General features: G+C 33.0%; 1 protein-coding gene across 3 annotated transcripts in view; it reads left to right on the top strand.

Moving 5' to 3' along the window:
- Positions 1–534: 534 nt before the first annotated feature.
- Positions 535–16,497, top strand: part of LOC124362132 — a 70,513-nt gene continuing 54,550 nt past the window's right edge. Inside the window, exons 1-3 of one of the 3 annotated variants that reach the window (XM_046816353.1) lie at positions 535–719; positions 6,087–6,246; positions 9,837–9,985. In XM_046816353.1, coding sequence (XP_046672309.1) covers positions 635–719; positions 6,087–6,246; positions 9,837–9,985 — 394 coding nt within the window. In that variant the 5' untranslated portion in view covers positions 535–634. The remainder of the gene's footprint in view (positions 720–6,086; positions 6,247–9,836; positions 9,986–16,497) is intronic. The other 2 variants (XM_046816350.1, XM_046816351.1) reach the window with 2 other exon arrangements.

Here is a 16,497-nt window from a genome sequence, read left to right as displayed (position 1 = left end):
TTTTTAGACGGAACAGATCTTAAAGCATAATAGGTTCCCTAGGGAAGATTCCCAAACCCCCATTTTTGGAGGGTATAAAATACCGCTTAAACCACCCGGTGTGTCAGCCGGCCCCCATGATAATTTTCTATATACCGGTACGCCACTGATTAGACAAGGATGTTTACATAAATGTAAAGCTTAGTTAATTTCACAAAATAATAGTTAACTATTACAAACACTTTTGTGTATATATTTAGGCTACTATTATTTCCGAATTATTCAATTACATGGAATTAATACAGTACACAGGGTACAAACTATAATACTAAATGTAAATGAATTTCCTTAGTATTAAACAGATACTGTGGGTTTATTTTATGTTTCTTGTATAATCTTTGAATTAATCAAATTGGATGTCCGACCAACTATTAATAAAATGCCTGCCGCCTTCTCTCTGGTAAACCCAGCATCTGAATGAGGAAAAGTTGCAGAAAACGTAAAACCCGGCAACGCTGTTTGTGCGACTCCCGGGTTAAGGTCACAGACACAATCAGCAAAGTTATTGGTCAGCGTCAGTTCGCAACTGCTCGAGGCCGGGAGAGGTCCAGATCCGCCAGTCTAGTCGCTCAGAGGCTTCTACATCAGCTGTGTCATGAGGGCCTGTACAGTTCATCTCGTAGCCTTCCTGGTTTCTGTCTTCACATTGGGGAGATGCCAGACGCTTGATTCTCTATTCGGTATGATTATCTCGTTATTGTAAACATTTCGACAAGTATACAAATACGGTACATTGTACAGATTACCACATTTGAAGAGTAACTTTAGTAAAAGAAAGTGTGACTTAAATTTCTTAACTTAGTTGGTTTGTTGGTATGTGAGTTTTCAGTTTAATGGCCTGCACTATAAGCTGTTATTGACTCTGTAAAATAAGATAAGTTGTAAAGAGTGAAAATTTAGTTTTAAGATTCAATCATAGTGGTTTTAGTTCCAAGCCTTACCAGATTTCCTGGTCACTATTTTGTCCGAGTGTGTGTGTTTGTGTTCGTACAGGTGTAAATATTTCCTAAACTTAAATCAGCTCTAAAACTACGAAGTGAAAATACTGTTGATTACTAGTTGAGTTAATATGTGAAGGAAAATAATTGTTTATATATGTATTTACTTGGTACTACAGTTTACACAACTACGTACAAACAAAGTCGTTGACAAACTCGTAAAAAAATATTGACAGTTATTTTCGTTTTCCATAATTGCATACTTAGCAGGTTATGTTGATCACGTAAATAAAGATTTAGAGGAAAGTTTGTCAGATGATCTCACCTTACGTAGGATGAGGAGTAAGGAAACAGATGAGGAGAAAGGATAATAAGAGATATCCTAAGGAACATAGATAATCTAGAGTCCATCACAAGGTAACCTAAAAGTGACTTCTAGATAAATGGTTTAGATGATAAATTAACATCTTAATCAAATAAATAAATACGATATAAATTGTAAATCGTAATCTCTAAATTGAAATTTCAAGTCTCTATAGTTCATATAATCAAATTTCAGAAATTTAAGGACATTCATGATAATATAAACAGCCCAGGGTTACGTTTTAGTTATAACCCAAAATGTTAAAATAAATCACTTATCAACTATTTTGTTTTGGTGGAATGTATTAAAATATCAACACTTTTAGTTGTTATTATTATAAAACTACTGTTAATCTAACAGTTTTAGACTTTGTAGTTTAGTCGCAAAGTTAGAAATGAAACTAATGTCTTGAACTTTAATTTCCTCGTCGCAAATGTTTACTAGGTTTCAAAATAACAACTGTTTACCAGACTTCACATATGAAACTAACCTTGCAATATTTAAATCGGGGAAGTCAACAACCACAGTGAACTGGAGTTGTCTCAGGAAGCGGTCAGAGGTATCCGCTAGTCCAATATAATAGTCTAAGGAAAATATAAAGATGTATTTTAGCAGCCCATCTTCCAAATAAGAGCTGTCTTATATACAATGTATATTTCATAAAAGGGACCAAAATATAAGAGTTTGGATTTCCAAATTTTAAAATCTAAAATTTGAATTTTTAATTTGTGAAGAGGCATTTTAACAAAACCCATTTTTTGTTAAATAGCAATAACAGGTAAAGTAGAGGAAACATATAAAAGAGATTTTATAAGAGTAATAATGAGTGTGTGGGTTAGTAATATTAACGGCAAGGAAAGGCTGATAAATGATGACAATAAACCATTTCAAATATCCAAGTAGTGAAAAACATGAGAAAGGTCGAATTGAGTAAACAAAATTAACAAATGCAAGCAGGAGTTTATGAAAATTGTAAGAAGAATGATTGCTAAGGATGTTGTATTTTTTCTATTTTGCTAGTATTTACCCATGTATTCGAATAAATGAAAAAGGTTTTGTTTATTTTTGTGGATTGAGATAACAAAAAAATGAAAAAACACGTTTTTCTGTTTAATAATTAAGCATACAGGTCTAAGTTAAACATCTCGCTATTTGGTTTGTGTGAAACAAAATTGTCAATATTTGATCTATTGCTTGTTTATAACACACAGGATAGGTACTTACATAATTATCATCATTGTTGTACCATAATGTAGGACAGTACTGGGACAGTGCAGCAGGTCTAGAATTCAGTCTTGTGACTGTACCTCGGTTGATCTGTACACTCACTGACAAGTAAAGACAGTTAGTAATAAATATTGCTTCATTTAAAATATAAATATAAATCTAAAGAGTATGATTCCAAATCAATACTCACATCCAGCACGTATAGTATCATATAGGATCATACAGTATTTTCTAAATCTCAAATAATAGCTAATAACCGATTTTGTAAGGGCTTACTAAAATATTAATTACGCCCTTCGTTGTTAACTTTTAGAGCTCTTAACTTCTAGTGCGTCGTTCTTCAAGAGACGCGCAAAAAATGTTTTACAAGAAATTGTTTACCTCATTGCTTTTTCAATAATGATGTGTTAAAGTGGAGAAAGCTTAAATGTTAATCATAAAACCGTGTTTTTCATTCTTTTTTAGCTATCACAATTCACAAAAACATACAAAATATTTTTATTTTACTCGAATACGTCTGTGAATAGTACCCAAACAGTACAAAAGTATTTCCGAGATATTGTGTAGGATTTTCATGTGGTAGACGTTTCAAGTGAGATGTTTAGCCTCCGTCAGCAATCTTCTTTAGAAAAAAGAATTGCATGTCTGCAAGGTGAGGTTCCTATAAGGAGAAGCATTCTACCAGATCGTACCAGAAGAAACAGAAAAGTAATAAAGTCACTAGAAGGAGAATCGGGAGAGAAACAATTTTAGAAAGGATCAAGAGATAACTACTAAAGTAATGTGGAAATAATTGATTAGGATTAGATAACACAGGCTGCCAAATTAGGTATATAGGAATGTAAGAAAGAAGAACAAGAGAGTACTAAAATTGGTGAAGAAACTTCCTGAGATGGAGAGGATGACTCAGGGTGATGGAAGAGAAAAGACGGTACGATAGAAGAAGTATTATTTATATAGTAGGCTACTATTTTTAAACTTTTACTAGTTATGATAAGTATCACTAACACAAGCATTAAGAAGCCGTACTTATAGCTTTCTAATGTTTCATTAGGCAAAATCTAATTATAAGAAGAGATTTTGAAGATGTTGTACGAATTTATTTTTAGTAAGTTGAAAGTTAGTTTCAAACTTACTTAAACACTGCTCTTAAAAGTGTCAATAAAAAGTTAATGATAACGCTATAATTCTTTAAAACATTTGTAGAATGTTAAGGCTTCTGAATCAATAACGGTATTGTTTCTAATATCAAATTCTGTAATATATACTCAAATACTACAAAATTAACAAATGTTAGATTTTCGTGAAACAAGTTACGTTTCAATATTGTTGGAAAATGTTATGTCTAATATGTTTACAACGTAATGAATGGATTATAAATGTTGTCTGTAACATTAACTTACTTCAGGAATGTTTGTGATGCTACGATGCTCGTATAACGGATCTGTTATACTTAAGAATCCGAGGATTACAACGAGCATGTTATATGCTCATCTTTCTTCAATTACACTTGTGCTTGTAATCTACGAGGCAAAGTATTGCATTTTCGTCAACATTGGAATATAAAAGATTGATATAACTGTTTTCGTTTAATTTCGATTTGCTGGAAGGAAAACAACGGCATGATATTGTAATCAAATACATTATAAGAGAAGAATTGTTTAATTTAACGGACTAATGCTTGTAGAAACGAGGTTGTTCAACTTAGATGACCAGATGGCAAATTTAAGTATCCTTATCTAGAAAACAGATCTCCAAGGATCGTAAATAACAGTTAGCTTGTGGCAGTGCAAGTAGTTGGACAAGCTAGATGGGGCAAAAATTATAACTTTTGCTGAAACAGGTTTCTGGCGAGCCATCCGACCACCTCTGGTAGAACTAAACAGCTGTGTATTTATTTATATTCTCAAATATGAAAATAACTTTTGTACAGTTTTATTGTACGGTCAAATCTGTACGCATTTCATATTTTCGAGTGGTTAATACTCATGGTGGCATACCTAACATGATTTATTTAAGTAGAATAGTTATTCATAAAAAAATATAATTAATATACAGCGTGTATCAAAATGAATGACCTGATTTTAAAACTCAGTATCTATTGCTAAAAATGTATTACAAAAATCATATTTGTTGCAAAATACTCACAAAATCTTAAAGTTTTAGGTATGTTATTACAAATATTCTATATGTCCACCAGCAGCAGCACGAACAACATCCAGACGATAGCTAAATTCCTCATAAACCTTACACAACGTATCTGCGTTCACAGACCTTAATGCGACAGTTATTCTGTTCTTTAGTTCTTCGATGTCATGAGTTAGATGGGGAACAAACACTTTTTCCTTCACATATCCCCACAAGAAAAAGTCGCATGGGGTCAAGTCTGGTGATCTTGGAGGCCTAGAATGAAGGGCATTGTCTCGAGGTCCCGTGCGCCCTATCCAGCGGTGGGGCAGAGTGTTGTTGAGAAACTGCCGAACATTGTTGTGCCAGTGAGGCGGAGCTCCATCCTGTTGGAAAATGAACCTAAAACTTTAAGATTTTGTCAGTATTTTGCAATAAATATTATTTTTGTAGTACATTTTTAGCAATAGATATTGAGTTTTTAAAATCAGGTCATTCATTTTGATACACGCTGTACTACTGTACTAGCGGCATTAGAAGTTAGTAACCCAATCGTCATCAAATTATCGATTAGTCAAAGCAGGCCATGCTTAACGACAACATTAACTTTAACATAGCAACACAACATATTCATATTTTGCTTGTGTAGCAACATCTTTCTGTCTGTACAAGTTTGTAGTGATTAAATTTTTGTTAATAACGCATGTAAGCCTTTTTTTATTCTCATATCAACATTTCTATTTCGATCTGTTACTGTGGTTGCGGATGTATATCGTATACTATGTACCAACAGCTTAAACAATCCATTACATTCCTAAGTGTTACGCGTTTCGTACGATTACGGCATTGTCAATCGGACTCTTATATCAATTTATCTTTCAATTAAATTTCTTTATTGTTTCACTTATTCTTTGATAGTGTGTTTTTTGTATTGTGCCGTATATCGACAAAGCTTTGTCAATAGTTAATTACCTCAGACTATAATAAAAAAAGAGTATTTTAGTGTAAACACTAATCAAACTTTTACTAATGTAGGTTATATTCTCACATCCGCCAGTAGAATATTGTGACAATGATTAATAAAGACAAATTATTATATGGACACTCATTGAAATCAAACATGTCTTATTTGACTTTTGTCTTAATTTGAGTCCCTGATTTCTGAAATATTCCCTTATGGAATACCACTTAGATTGTTTTGACAGTTTGATTATGTCAATAACTTCTGGACATCATGTTTAACTAATGGTAACAGACGTCAAACGGTATTCCATTGCTATATGAAGCAATACGCTTGTGTTGGTGAGCTCCGATGAGAATTTTAATTTGAAATTAATTTGTTTACATTAACAATTGATTTTGCTTAAAGAAAACGTAATCTTGTGTTACAGATGTTTTAGAGACAAACTACCTGGGATGTTATATCGATGGAGGAATTGATAATAGGCTTATGAGAGGATTCCAAGAAAACTTTCAACAAACATTAACTCCTAATCTATGCAAGAAATTTTGTTTTGACAAAGGATTTGCTTTCGCTGGAACACAGTATAGGTAAGTAAAACAATTACTAATTAATTCTGGTTGTATTTAATATGAAATTTTATTCCTTCACATTACTTGCTGTTTTTGGGAAGTCAGTAAAACATAATAAAACAATAAAACAGTAGATATAGGCCATAACATAGGTAAATAGTGCATATGCTACAAGTCTATAAGTTAAAAGACTTTCTGATTTATATAGTACATACACTCTTTAACATTCAAAGTATAGGCTTTAAAGGTATTTTGAAGTTATCCCAGACCACTCTGCTATTCATTATTTGGAAATTGTTTAGATAGCAATTTTTTTAATGAAGAAATCCATCAAATAGGATTGGTTTAATCATAATAAACAAACGCAACATATATTATATTATATATTGTTATATTGTTGTTAAATGTAGTAAAGAAAATTCATAACAGAAGTTTACCTACATTAGGGAACTGTTAGAATGTGCATAATTGATTTTAAGCTTGAAACCCCCATCGGAGATGCACAGCAATGTTTCGGAACTTCGAAATTATCTGTTATATCTCAATTACTGATAAAATTCACGATTTAGATCTAGATAATGAAAGTGCATGAGTTAGATTAGACAATGGGAATTTCATCTGATCTGGTTCTCTCCATTTTATATAATATATGAACTTGAAGAAGGGTGCAAGAGAGTGATGGGTTTACTACATCCAGAGTCCAGAACAAAAGCAGACCACATGGCAACATATGCCAACAATTCGCAAGGCAAACTCCTTTAGAACTTTGCATAGTGAAACTTGTATTTATCAAGCCAATGAATCTCACAGAACAATCGATTTTTTTTAAATGCAAAGAACGTTTCGACCATTAAAACTTTAATGACATCCCTGTGTTGGAGACACTAAAGGTACTCTCCAAATCGCCCACCTTAAAAAAAACATTACACTAATTGTCAGAAATAGTAAAAATATGTAATTTCCTTATGACAACACTCAACTATTTCGCTCAGAAATATGGCTATCCTGTGATTTGAACTGCTTCCACAGAAGCAACTGCTATTCATGAGATAACTTCTCTTCCTGAAAACTTTTATAGCAGGAAAGAAGTGTCAACTGAAGAGATTATACTTCAGAAAGTAAACGAATTTTTCAGAACCCTCGTAGATTTTATTACTGTGAAGGCTTTAGGCTGTATTATTGACTTGTGACATCTTGCTGGAGGTACAACACTGAAGAGATGCGTTTTTTTCAGTGGATTTCTGTCTGTAGCAGTTTATCCTTGTCTGCTGGCAAATTGTATGTTCAGTACAATTATGCTGTTACATTCCACCTCAAATATACGCAAAGTATTTCAGCAAGAACTAAACCTTAAGAAATTTTAAAAGAGCTTGGATGTCAAAATTTATCTGTTATGACAGAATACAATCTAGTAAACACAAATAATACAATTTAGAGATAATAGTTTTAGAAATTGTGTTTTGGACTCTACACGCTCTTACAAAATCATCACTAAACATTGTATTAGTGCAGAATCTAGTAGATTCTGTCAGCAGGTCGTTTAGGATCATATATATGTTTAATATTTTTGGGACTTTGTTACACAAAATAACAAAAATGTGGATTTGGCCACTTGTAAGCCTACTCGTAATTTGGCTTTTGATAAGAATCCATATCAGATGTAGGCCTAAACTCAAATAGGCTATATTAGTGTAAAAATAAAATACATGTATAACGTTCGTCCAGCTTCTCAATTTTAACGATGGAGTGGCTTCACTGTATTTTTTAAAAACATAGAGAATAAAAAATAAGTTAAGACGTAAGTTACATAGAGTAAATAACCTATTACCATGGGCATCGTAATTCCAAGGAATGTGATGTATGTAGTTATAGCACCAAACAAGCATCCTTTTTCCTGTCCTTGGTGGTGGCTATGGAGGGAAATCCTTTGTATAATCTATATTCGAGGAAAGTCCATAAGAATCTTCCAGTCAATAACGTCGCCAGGAAAAAATGTGGGAGGGTTGTTCAGAGAACTAATATTTTCCCGTAGTGGACAAAGAATAAGGCTCCATTTTGTTCCTTAAAAAGTTCTTGACCCGTTCCTTTGTTGAGAACGATCTTTAAGCAATACATGTCAGTAATACTTAAATATTTAAATAATAATAATCGTTTACTAAAAAGGAAAATTTTAAAAATTTAAAATTTGGGACTCCTGATCCCTTGGACTCCCTTGCTGGCTACGTCCTTGGTTAATTGGATCAGTAACCTGCTTGTAATTCCTCGGAAGGAAAGTAGGTTTTACGTGTGGCTACCACCTCGAGACATCAAACTAAGATTGCCTCCATTACTAGTTTTGGCATTGAGCAATAGATGTGATGCCTCTATAGTTCCTAAGTTGAAATAATTCTTTATAAAATGTGCATAAATAATATTTTGAAACCTTAAACACTTAAACAGTCCTATCAGTTAATCAGTGGTGTTTAAACATGTGGAATTGGTTTGAGTTCATTCAGTTATAAATAACAATTGTTTTCACGCATTGCTTTGGTAAAAAAACCTTCGAACAAAGTTTGGTATAAGTGACGAGCGTTCTATAACTTTATTCAGTAACTAATGAGGTAGGCCTATAAGCATTCCTTTTTATAAAATTTAGAAGGGTGCCAAAGCTTTCTTGTTACATTTGACACCACGACACGGGGCTTAAATGAATATATTCTGAAAATACATCATCCTTTACAGGCAAGTTGAGCATTGTAAATCATATGATGGTTCAATTGATATTTTTCCGTAGTGGACAGATATTAAGGTCCCATTTTGTTCTTTAAAAAGATCTCCACCCGTTATTTGTTGGGAATGATATTTTAGCAATACATTTCAGTAATACTTAATTATTTAAATAATAATAATCGTCTACTAAAAAAGTAATTGAAAAAAATTCAAAACTGGGGGTTTCTAAACCCTTGGACTCCCTCCTTTTCAAATAATGGCTCTCCTTTCAAGAATATGTATGGAAAAACATAGGCGTATATAAGGAGGGGCTCAAAAGGCTCAAGATCTCTGAAAGTTTGAAAGACCTATATTAAAATTACACGCTCTGTAGTTTGTTTTAAGCTGGAACATATTTATGAGGTCTTAAAGTTCAACATTTGCTAATGGAAAGATTCCTGAGCCTCTATTTTTGAATGCTATTTTATACTTTCCACACCAACCAGTGAATCGAACTCCCTCCTACGAAATAATTTGATCATGATTTTATACAATCTAAAACATGGTGTTATTATTACAGAGAGTGTCTGCATCAACGGTACATATACTTTTCTTAAGATAAAACTATGATTAATTGAATAGTTCTTGTTAGAAATACTACCTACTAATACTACTGACAAATTGTGAGTCATTAACATTGTTAGGTGGTTAATTGGAGCAGCTGTATGTTTATAAAGTAAGTAATGTTGCAAATTGAGACTATTAAATGTGCATCGAATCAGTGCCCCCATGCATCCTCTCTATTTCTGTCATATTTTACTATATTTCTATTTTATGTTGTTACAATGGAAAGAAGGAGGAGAATGTGTTTTAACATGAAGAATGATTTTTTAACCTCTCCCAAATAATTTTTTTTGCAGTTATGAATGTTTCTGCGCAAATACAAGACCTCCAGATGAAAAAAAGTCTGCCGACGATCAATGTGTTTCGAGGTGTTCGGGAGACCAGGCAAACGTCTGTGGTGGACCTAACAGACTCAGTGTGTACAGCACTGGGATTCGAGAAAAACGTGAGCAAACCTTTTGTTGCTTTTAGTAAACAGACTTTATGGTGTTGTATAAAATTCAAAATATGCATATTTTATAGTTGTTAAACTATTTTAAATCAAAACTTAACACATACATTATTTTCAAAATTAAATTTACAGGGTCAGGTAAGTGTAATGATAAATCCATCACAATGAAATTGTGGTAGTCATAATTATATGGATATCAACGTTGCTTACATGTCTGAATAGGATCTATTGTCATGCTTTCTTCTTGAGATTCTTTTAACAGTTATATCAAATCAAAGTGAGCATATAAGTATGATTAATTTTATTTTCAAAGCAAAATATTTTTTAAAAATTATTACAGGAACATTTGTATACTCATATTTAATATTTCTCATTTCAAAATTAACTCTATGAACCAAAAACATTACAACATCCATACATGATAAACTTTTGCAACCTTTGGATGGACTGAACCTTTTGGTGACGGTTCATTACATTTAGTATAGTTACAGTAATCTATTGAAGAAACTAACATAAATAGCAACTATCCTCTTGTAAAAACAATTCTTTAGACCTCTTCTAGTTGATTTATGTCTTTTGCAATACCTATATAATTTTGACTCTCTTAATGGATTTTCTTGTTGTTTTTTTTGTTATGTAACGCTTTCACCTCATGTTACTTTTAAAATGTATATTGAATCTAATTGAAGATATGTTTTTAACGATATTTTGTAAATCATAGTTCTGTAAAACTAAATATTACCAGTTAGATTACATAATGTTGTTGCTATTCTTGATTATCTTAAAATAGAAATGTCAGTAGAAATGTATTTATTTTTGTATTATCTACAAATTGTAGTGACCTCAAAAGATACACTTTGAAATTATTGAAACTGTTAAAGTTAGCCAGATTTTTCATTTCAGTTTTTATTCCAATTATTGCTAATCTACATCGTATGAAATTTTTGATCGCACTTTATAATGCGAAAAAGTGCAAAAAACATTTATTACATACAAACCCAAAATGCATGAATTTTATGAATTTTGATACAGCATACTTCCATGGGAATTTTGATCATTAATTTCTAATCAACTAAATACACTAAATTAACCCTTCACCAGCTATAATCTTTAGGCTCAAAACTTTAAAGATCATTGGATTTTAAAATACATTTTCTATTCATTGCCACACTTATGAATGAAACCAACACTTGATCAAGTGTTTTTGACAACACACTTGTAAGTCTATCAAACTAATTTCAGAGTCTATCAAAGGTGTATCAGAGCATTTCATATTTACTTGATGCAGAACTCAAAGTTGAATAAAAATGTAAATTGCTTTAACACCTTCACCAATTCTGTGACTATTCTGAGTAATCGTGAGTACATACTCATTTGTACACACTGGGGCATTGGCCGCAGCTAACTTGTTAAACTACTGTATAATAACTGTCACCCTACAATACATGTAGTTAAACACTAACGCATATTTAAAATAATTGGTAATGTATAAACATACAACATAAACTTACTTACACTATTTAACTGAGATTCTATACTTTGGTACTATACAGAGGCCACTCTGCACCTATCTACTATTTGTTATTTCGCTATATAAGTAGGTTTAGAAAGGTTATCATAAATAGGTTTGTTACTAAAGGTACCAAAGTTAAAGTTAACCTTTAAGAGCGCTCAAATCACGTGAGCACTTGTAACAGTTAACCTTAACCTTTTATATTTATAAAATGTACATAAGTACCAGGGGTGCCCAGCCCCCCCAAGGGCAATGGCGCATGCCCCCCCCCCAATCCAAGTGTAATGCCCCCCCCCCAAAGTTACCCCAATACCCCAACCCTTTAGTTTTTAACATTAGTCAGTGTATGACAATAAAATTCACATCTTACATATCTAATCTTCCAAAGGACATCATTTACCTTTGGTCTTGTGAGGAATTCTTTCTGTTTTCATTATTGTAAAAAATATATACCACTGTTTATTATCTTTTTTAGAATAGAAAATAAAGTATCTTTTTGAATTTTGATATAATTTTTGACACTAGCAGTGCACCCGTTCTTTGTACGGGAGGACTAAAAAGTAGTAAAACAATTATTATAGTTTTTAATATTTATATGTTTATCAAAGTACTAGATTACATCAGGAATAGCTACATGACAAATATTTTAATAGGATATTAAAAGGTCAGTAAGGGAGGCTTTGCCTTTTAAATGTTAAGGTTACTTATAAAAAGTTGAATAATAATATCATTGATAATTTTCTTTATTGCAAAAGAATATTGCATAGCAACTTTGGTAAACATTCATACAATTTTGGAACGTTTATAAAAAGTTAGATTCCAGCCAAAAAAACCAAAAAAGGATTGAAAAAGAATTAAAGAACTGAAGGTTTAAGGTTATCAAAGGTTAAGGCAATGAAATAATAGCACTTCAATCTTCAAATGTATATGTCATTTTAAACACTTTTATTTATAAGTAATTATACTGTAGTTCCAATAGCAATTATAGTCACTAGTCTAGTATTTTGCTGTCATGAAAACAATGAGATACAATTTACAGCTGATCATACAATACAATCCAAATAGTACAACATATTATAATCCAAATAGTGTTGTAAATTTTTATTTCATAAAACGGCATGTATTAAAAAGTTTAATACATGTATTAATTTAATTTTGTTTTTCTATTATGGTGGAGGCATCATGTTTAACAATAACCAGAGTTTTGACAAGTGAATGGAATAAACATAGCTGTAAATTAATATATAATGTTGGCAAGTTTAGGTATTCTAAATTATTATAAATTGGAACAGGTTGTTACTGATGTTGTAGGTTGTATTTACTTTTACATTACAAGAGTAAATAACAAAAATCTAACAAAATGTATCATTAAATGGTTTGATTTTTGGAATAAAGATATCATCTGAAACAAGTATATTTTGTAAATTCTATCTACCCAATACCAATAACAATAACAACTTTTACAAAAAAGAAAAAAGTAATAAAAACATTAACAATAGTTACTTGATTACTGTGTGGTAAATAGGGTGTAAATTTTGAAAGGTTGTTGAAATTGGCTTCATTTGATACTTTTCTTAAATTTTTGACAAAAGAAGTTTTTTTTCTTTGCACACTTGAAAGTGCAAACCTGTTGTTGATTTCTTCATTTGAGATCTGTTTTAGAATTTTCTTTCTCGCAAGAAAGAATGAGTAAGCTTGAAAGCCAAACTATCCCCCATGGTGCTTCATAGACGATTCTTAACTATCTTCAAACCGACTCATAGTTCTCTCAGCAGAACAACTTGTGACTGGCAGAGACAACTGTATCCTATAAAGTATACTGAGATGAGGAATCCTGATAGATTCAATAGGCACCTGTATGGTCTAATAAATCCTCTTTTCACCCAGGTCGTCAACATTTTTCTTTTTCTTGAACTTGTCAGTCACTGTAACGTCCTTCCTGTTCTTCATCTTCATCATGGTCAGAACTTAAACTATCCTCGGGGTTAGCAGTACTGGTTTCTCTCTGATTTCTTCTTCTCAGACATGACATCAGAAATATCTATGTCCAAGTGAGTTAGCTTTTGTAAACATCAATGAAGATGTCTAGTTCCTCTACAATTAATTCCTTGTCTAGATTGTAGTATTCACAAAAGATTCTCAATTGAAGATGGATTAAATTTAGGCCTTTTTTTCTTATCATCTACCATCTTCAAAATTCCATCATGAGAAAAATATCCCATCTGCGACACCATAGCCAGAGAACTTTCCCTGGAAATCTGTCATTTAGTCTGGTTGTAGAGAGAGTCTAGAACGTTGAAATAAATATCAACCTTTACTTTCTTAATAGGGTCTTCTATGCACTCCTCAATTGCCAACTCGTCCATGAATCTTTTCCTTTTTCTGATTCGTTGTCTGGTGGGTAAAGAAATGTTGTGTTCTTCAGCAAAGGAAGTAATGCCCACTTTCAATCTTTTCCCACGCCGAATCTTGGCGCATGAACGCCAGTTTTTCCTGTGTTTCTTTAATAACTTTTAGGACTATACCTGTAATCAATGGTAGGTGACTGAAAACAAATTGTTATGGGAGACAATATTTTGAACAAAGAAGATGCTATGTATATTGTGCTTATATTTTCAAAATCTGTCATTTGCTTTAGGAGGCCTATTGCTTTGGCTTTGGTGTTGTTGTCAGAATTCTTGTCACAGTCGACAAATCTTGCAATGGTATCTCTTATTGTTTCAAAACAACTCACAATGGTTTGAAGGGCGTCAGTTTTACTCGACCAACGAGTAGTCTGTACTCTTTTTAAGCGTCTCTTGCTTCTTTTTTCCCCCTTTTTCTAGATTTTCGAGCAAAAGGTGGTGTGTCCTCCTGTGGCCTGACATGAAAAACATACAAATCTTCCAAGAATGAAAAACAAATTCCTCATTTGACAGCATATATCAAGGGACTGCTCTACAACAAGGGCGAACCTGTGAGAGCAGCACCATACATAAAAAAGCTTTAGGGTTTTCTTTTGTGACTAGTGATTTGAGACCTTTGAACTGCCCTCTCATGTTCCCTGCACCGTCCATACTCTGGCCCACTATATACCTTTGGGATCAAGGTTTAGGGCTGTTAAGCATTTCTTTCTTTAGCTCTCTAAACAACATTTCCCCGGATGTATCCCCACTTGTCAAAACCTTGACCAAGCGCTTCTTTTGGTTTTACGTTTGATATTGTAGTTTGTTGTGTATCATCCATGTGCTCAATGTAGCGAACTATGATAGTGGTACATTCTTTTTTACTCACATCCTGGGTAGAGTCTAGTATAATCGAATAAAAATGTTGGTTAAATTCACACTTGTTACAATTTTATTAACTACCACGTCACTCATTGTATTGATAAGATCAAAAATATTCCTGTAACTCAAGAAATTAGATCCCAGTCTTACATTCTCAGCCTTGCTCTATCAATTTTTTCAAGGTAAACTCTCGCATCTGGGCTATATTTTCCTATAAGTCTAAATAACCCTAAACAGCTTTCCTTCTAAAACATCGTTTTTGCGAAAGGCAATCATTTCCTCAATCATGTAACTACAACAATCAATGACAACTGACAGGACTTTCTCGGTTTTGGTCAACTGCTCTGTTACATTGTTGAGCAAGGCTCGAATCTATTCTCTTTTGTGAGATCCATTGAATTCTGGCAACCTCTGCAGATATATGATTTTTGGAAGTCTCGTGGAGTAAAAAATCTCTTTCTCCTCTATGCTCTGTACACCCTCTGTAGCCGGTTGTTCCCCATACAGACCGTTCAGTTGGAAGTGCAAATAGTGTGCAAGGCAAACAAAATACAGCGTCCTTTTTTTACTGTACACTAGCCACTTCCTAAGGTTTCACACTGTTATTGGGCAATATACAATTTTTCCACAGAGGATTAAATTTTTCTTCCACCCGTTGAATGAAATTCTATTGATGATAAGTCCCTTGATTTTTCAAATTTAGAGCCACATTTATGTCTTCAGGAGAGAGCTTGAGGTTAGCATATGAAGCTGGATCACTGTGATCTTCATTAGATGAAATATCCGAGTCTGGTTCATCTACATCACTTGTTCCAAAATTGTCAGGTTCCTGTTCTTCCAGTTCTTGGTTTGATCTACAAATATATACAAAATTTGTTTAGTCTGTGAGAAGTTATTAAGCCCTAAGCTAATAGGTTTTTAAAATTCTCAAAAAATGGTAGGGCCTATTGCCTATAACTTCCAACATATGCCTGAAGAAAATTAACCCTTCTTGCACGCCATTTCTATGCTCTACCCGTCGATAGATAAACAACCAAGAAGCTTCTGAACTCTAACGGGACTTTGGCGAAACTACAAACAATATTCAGACAGTGAAGAACGTCAAGAATGTTGTACACACGGTTATATTTGTATTCAGTATTTGGGTCAAATTATTTGGGTACACATAACTATTTGGCCTATGTTATAACCTAACCTAACTCCACAGAGTGCTCTGAACAGTACCAAAATACCTATAACATTGAATACGGCAGAACCAAATCAGACTTTGGTTTGACTCCTCAGAATACAAGCTTGGGTAAGTTAGGCTATACATTACATTTTACAAGATATTATGTTTTTAGGTAGGTTGGATACATAAAGGCTTTAGTATTCGTGTTAAATCGTGTTTGCCTCTATAAAACAATATAACAGCCTGCGCCCTGCGCCTAGGCCTAGACATATTAAAATTTTGACTAAGTAAAAACCGTTATTTGCTCCTTAGGTTTACATTAGTTAGTTATTACAAAGTTAGGCCTACCTTTGTGTTTCTAGTTCAGAGTCTGTGACTTCTAGTAGTGGTAGAGTAATTGCATCAGTCTCGATCTCGCTGGTAGATTTTATCTTGGAAACTTTCTGATGTTGCTCAAAAACATCTTCATCTTGGTCTTGGGTAGGCCTACTCGTCAAAGTATGAGGGATGTCATCCAGGGATGTAGATTGGCTTGGGCTTTGGGTCTGGAACGTAT

This window comes from Homalodisca vitripennis, chromosome 5 (genome assembly GCF_021130785.1).
Source record: "Homalodisca vitripennis isolate AUS2020 chromosome 5, UT_GWSS_2.1, whole genome shotgun sequence".
Lineage (NCBI taxonomy): Eukaryota > Metazoa > Arthropoda > Insecta > Hemiptera > Cicadellidae > Homalodisca > Homalodisca vitripennis.
Note: the sequence above shows the minus strand (reverse complement) of the source record. Positions and strands in the feature narration are given on the sequence as shown.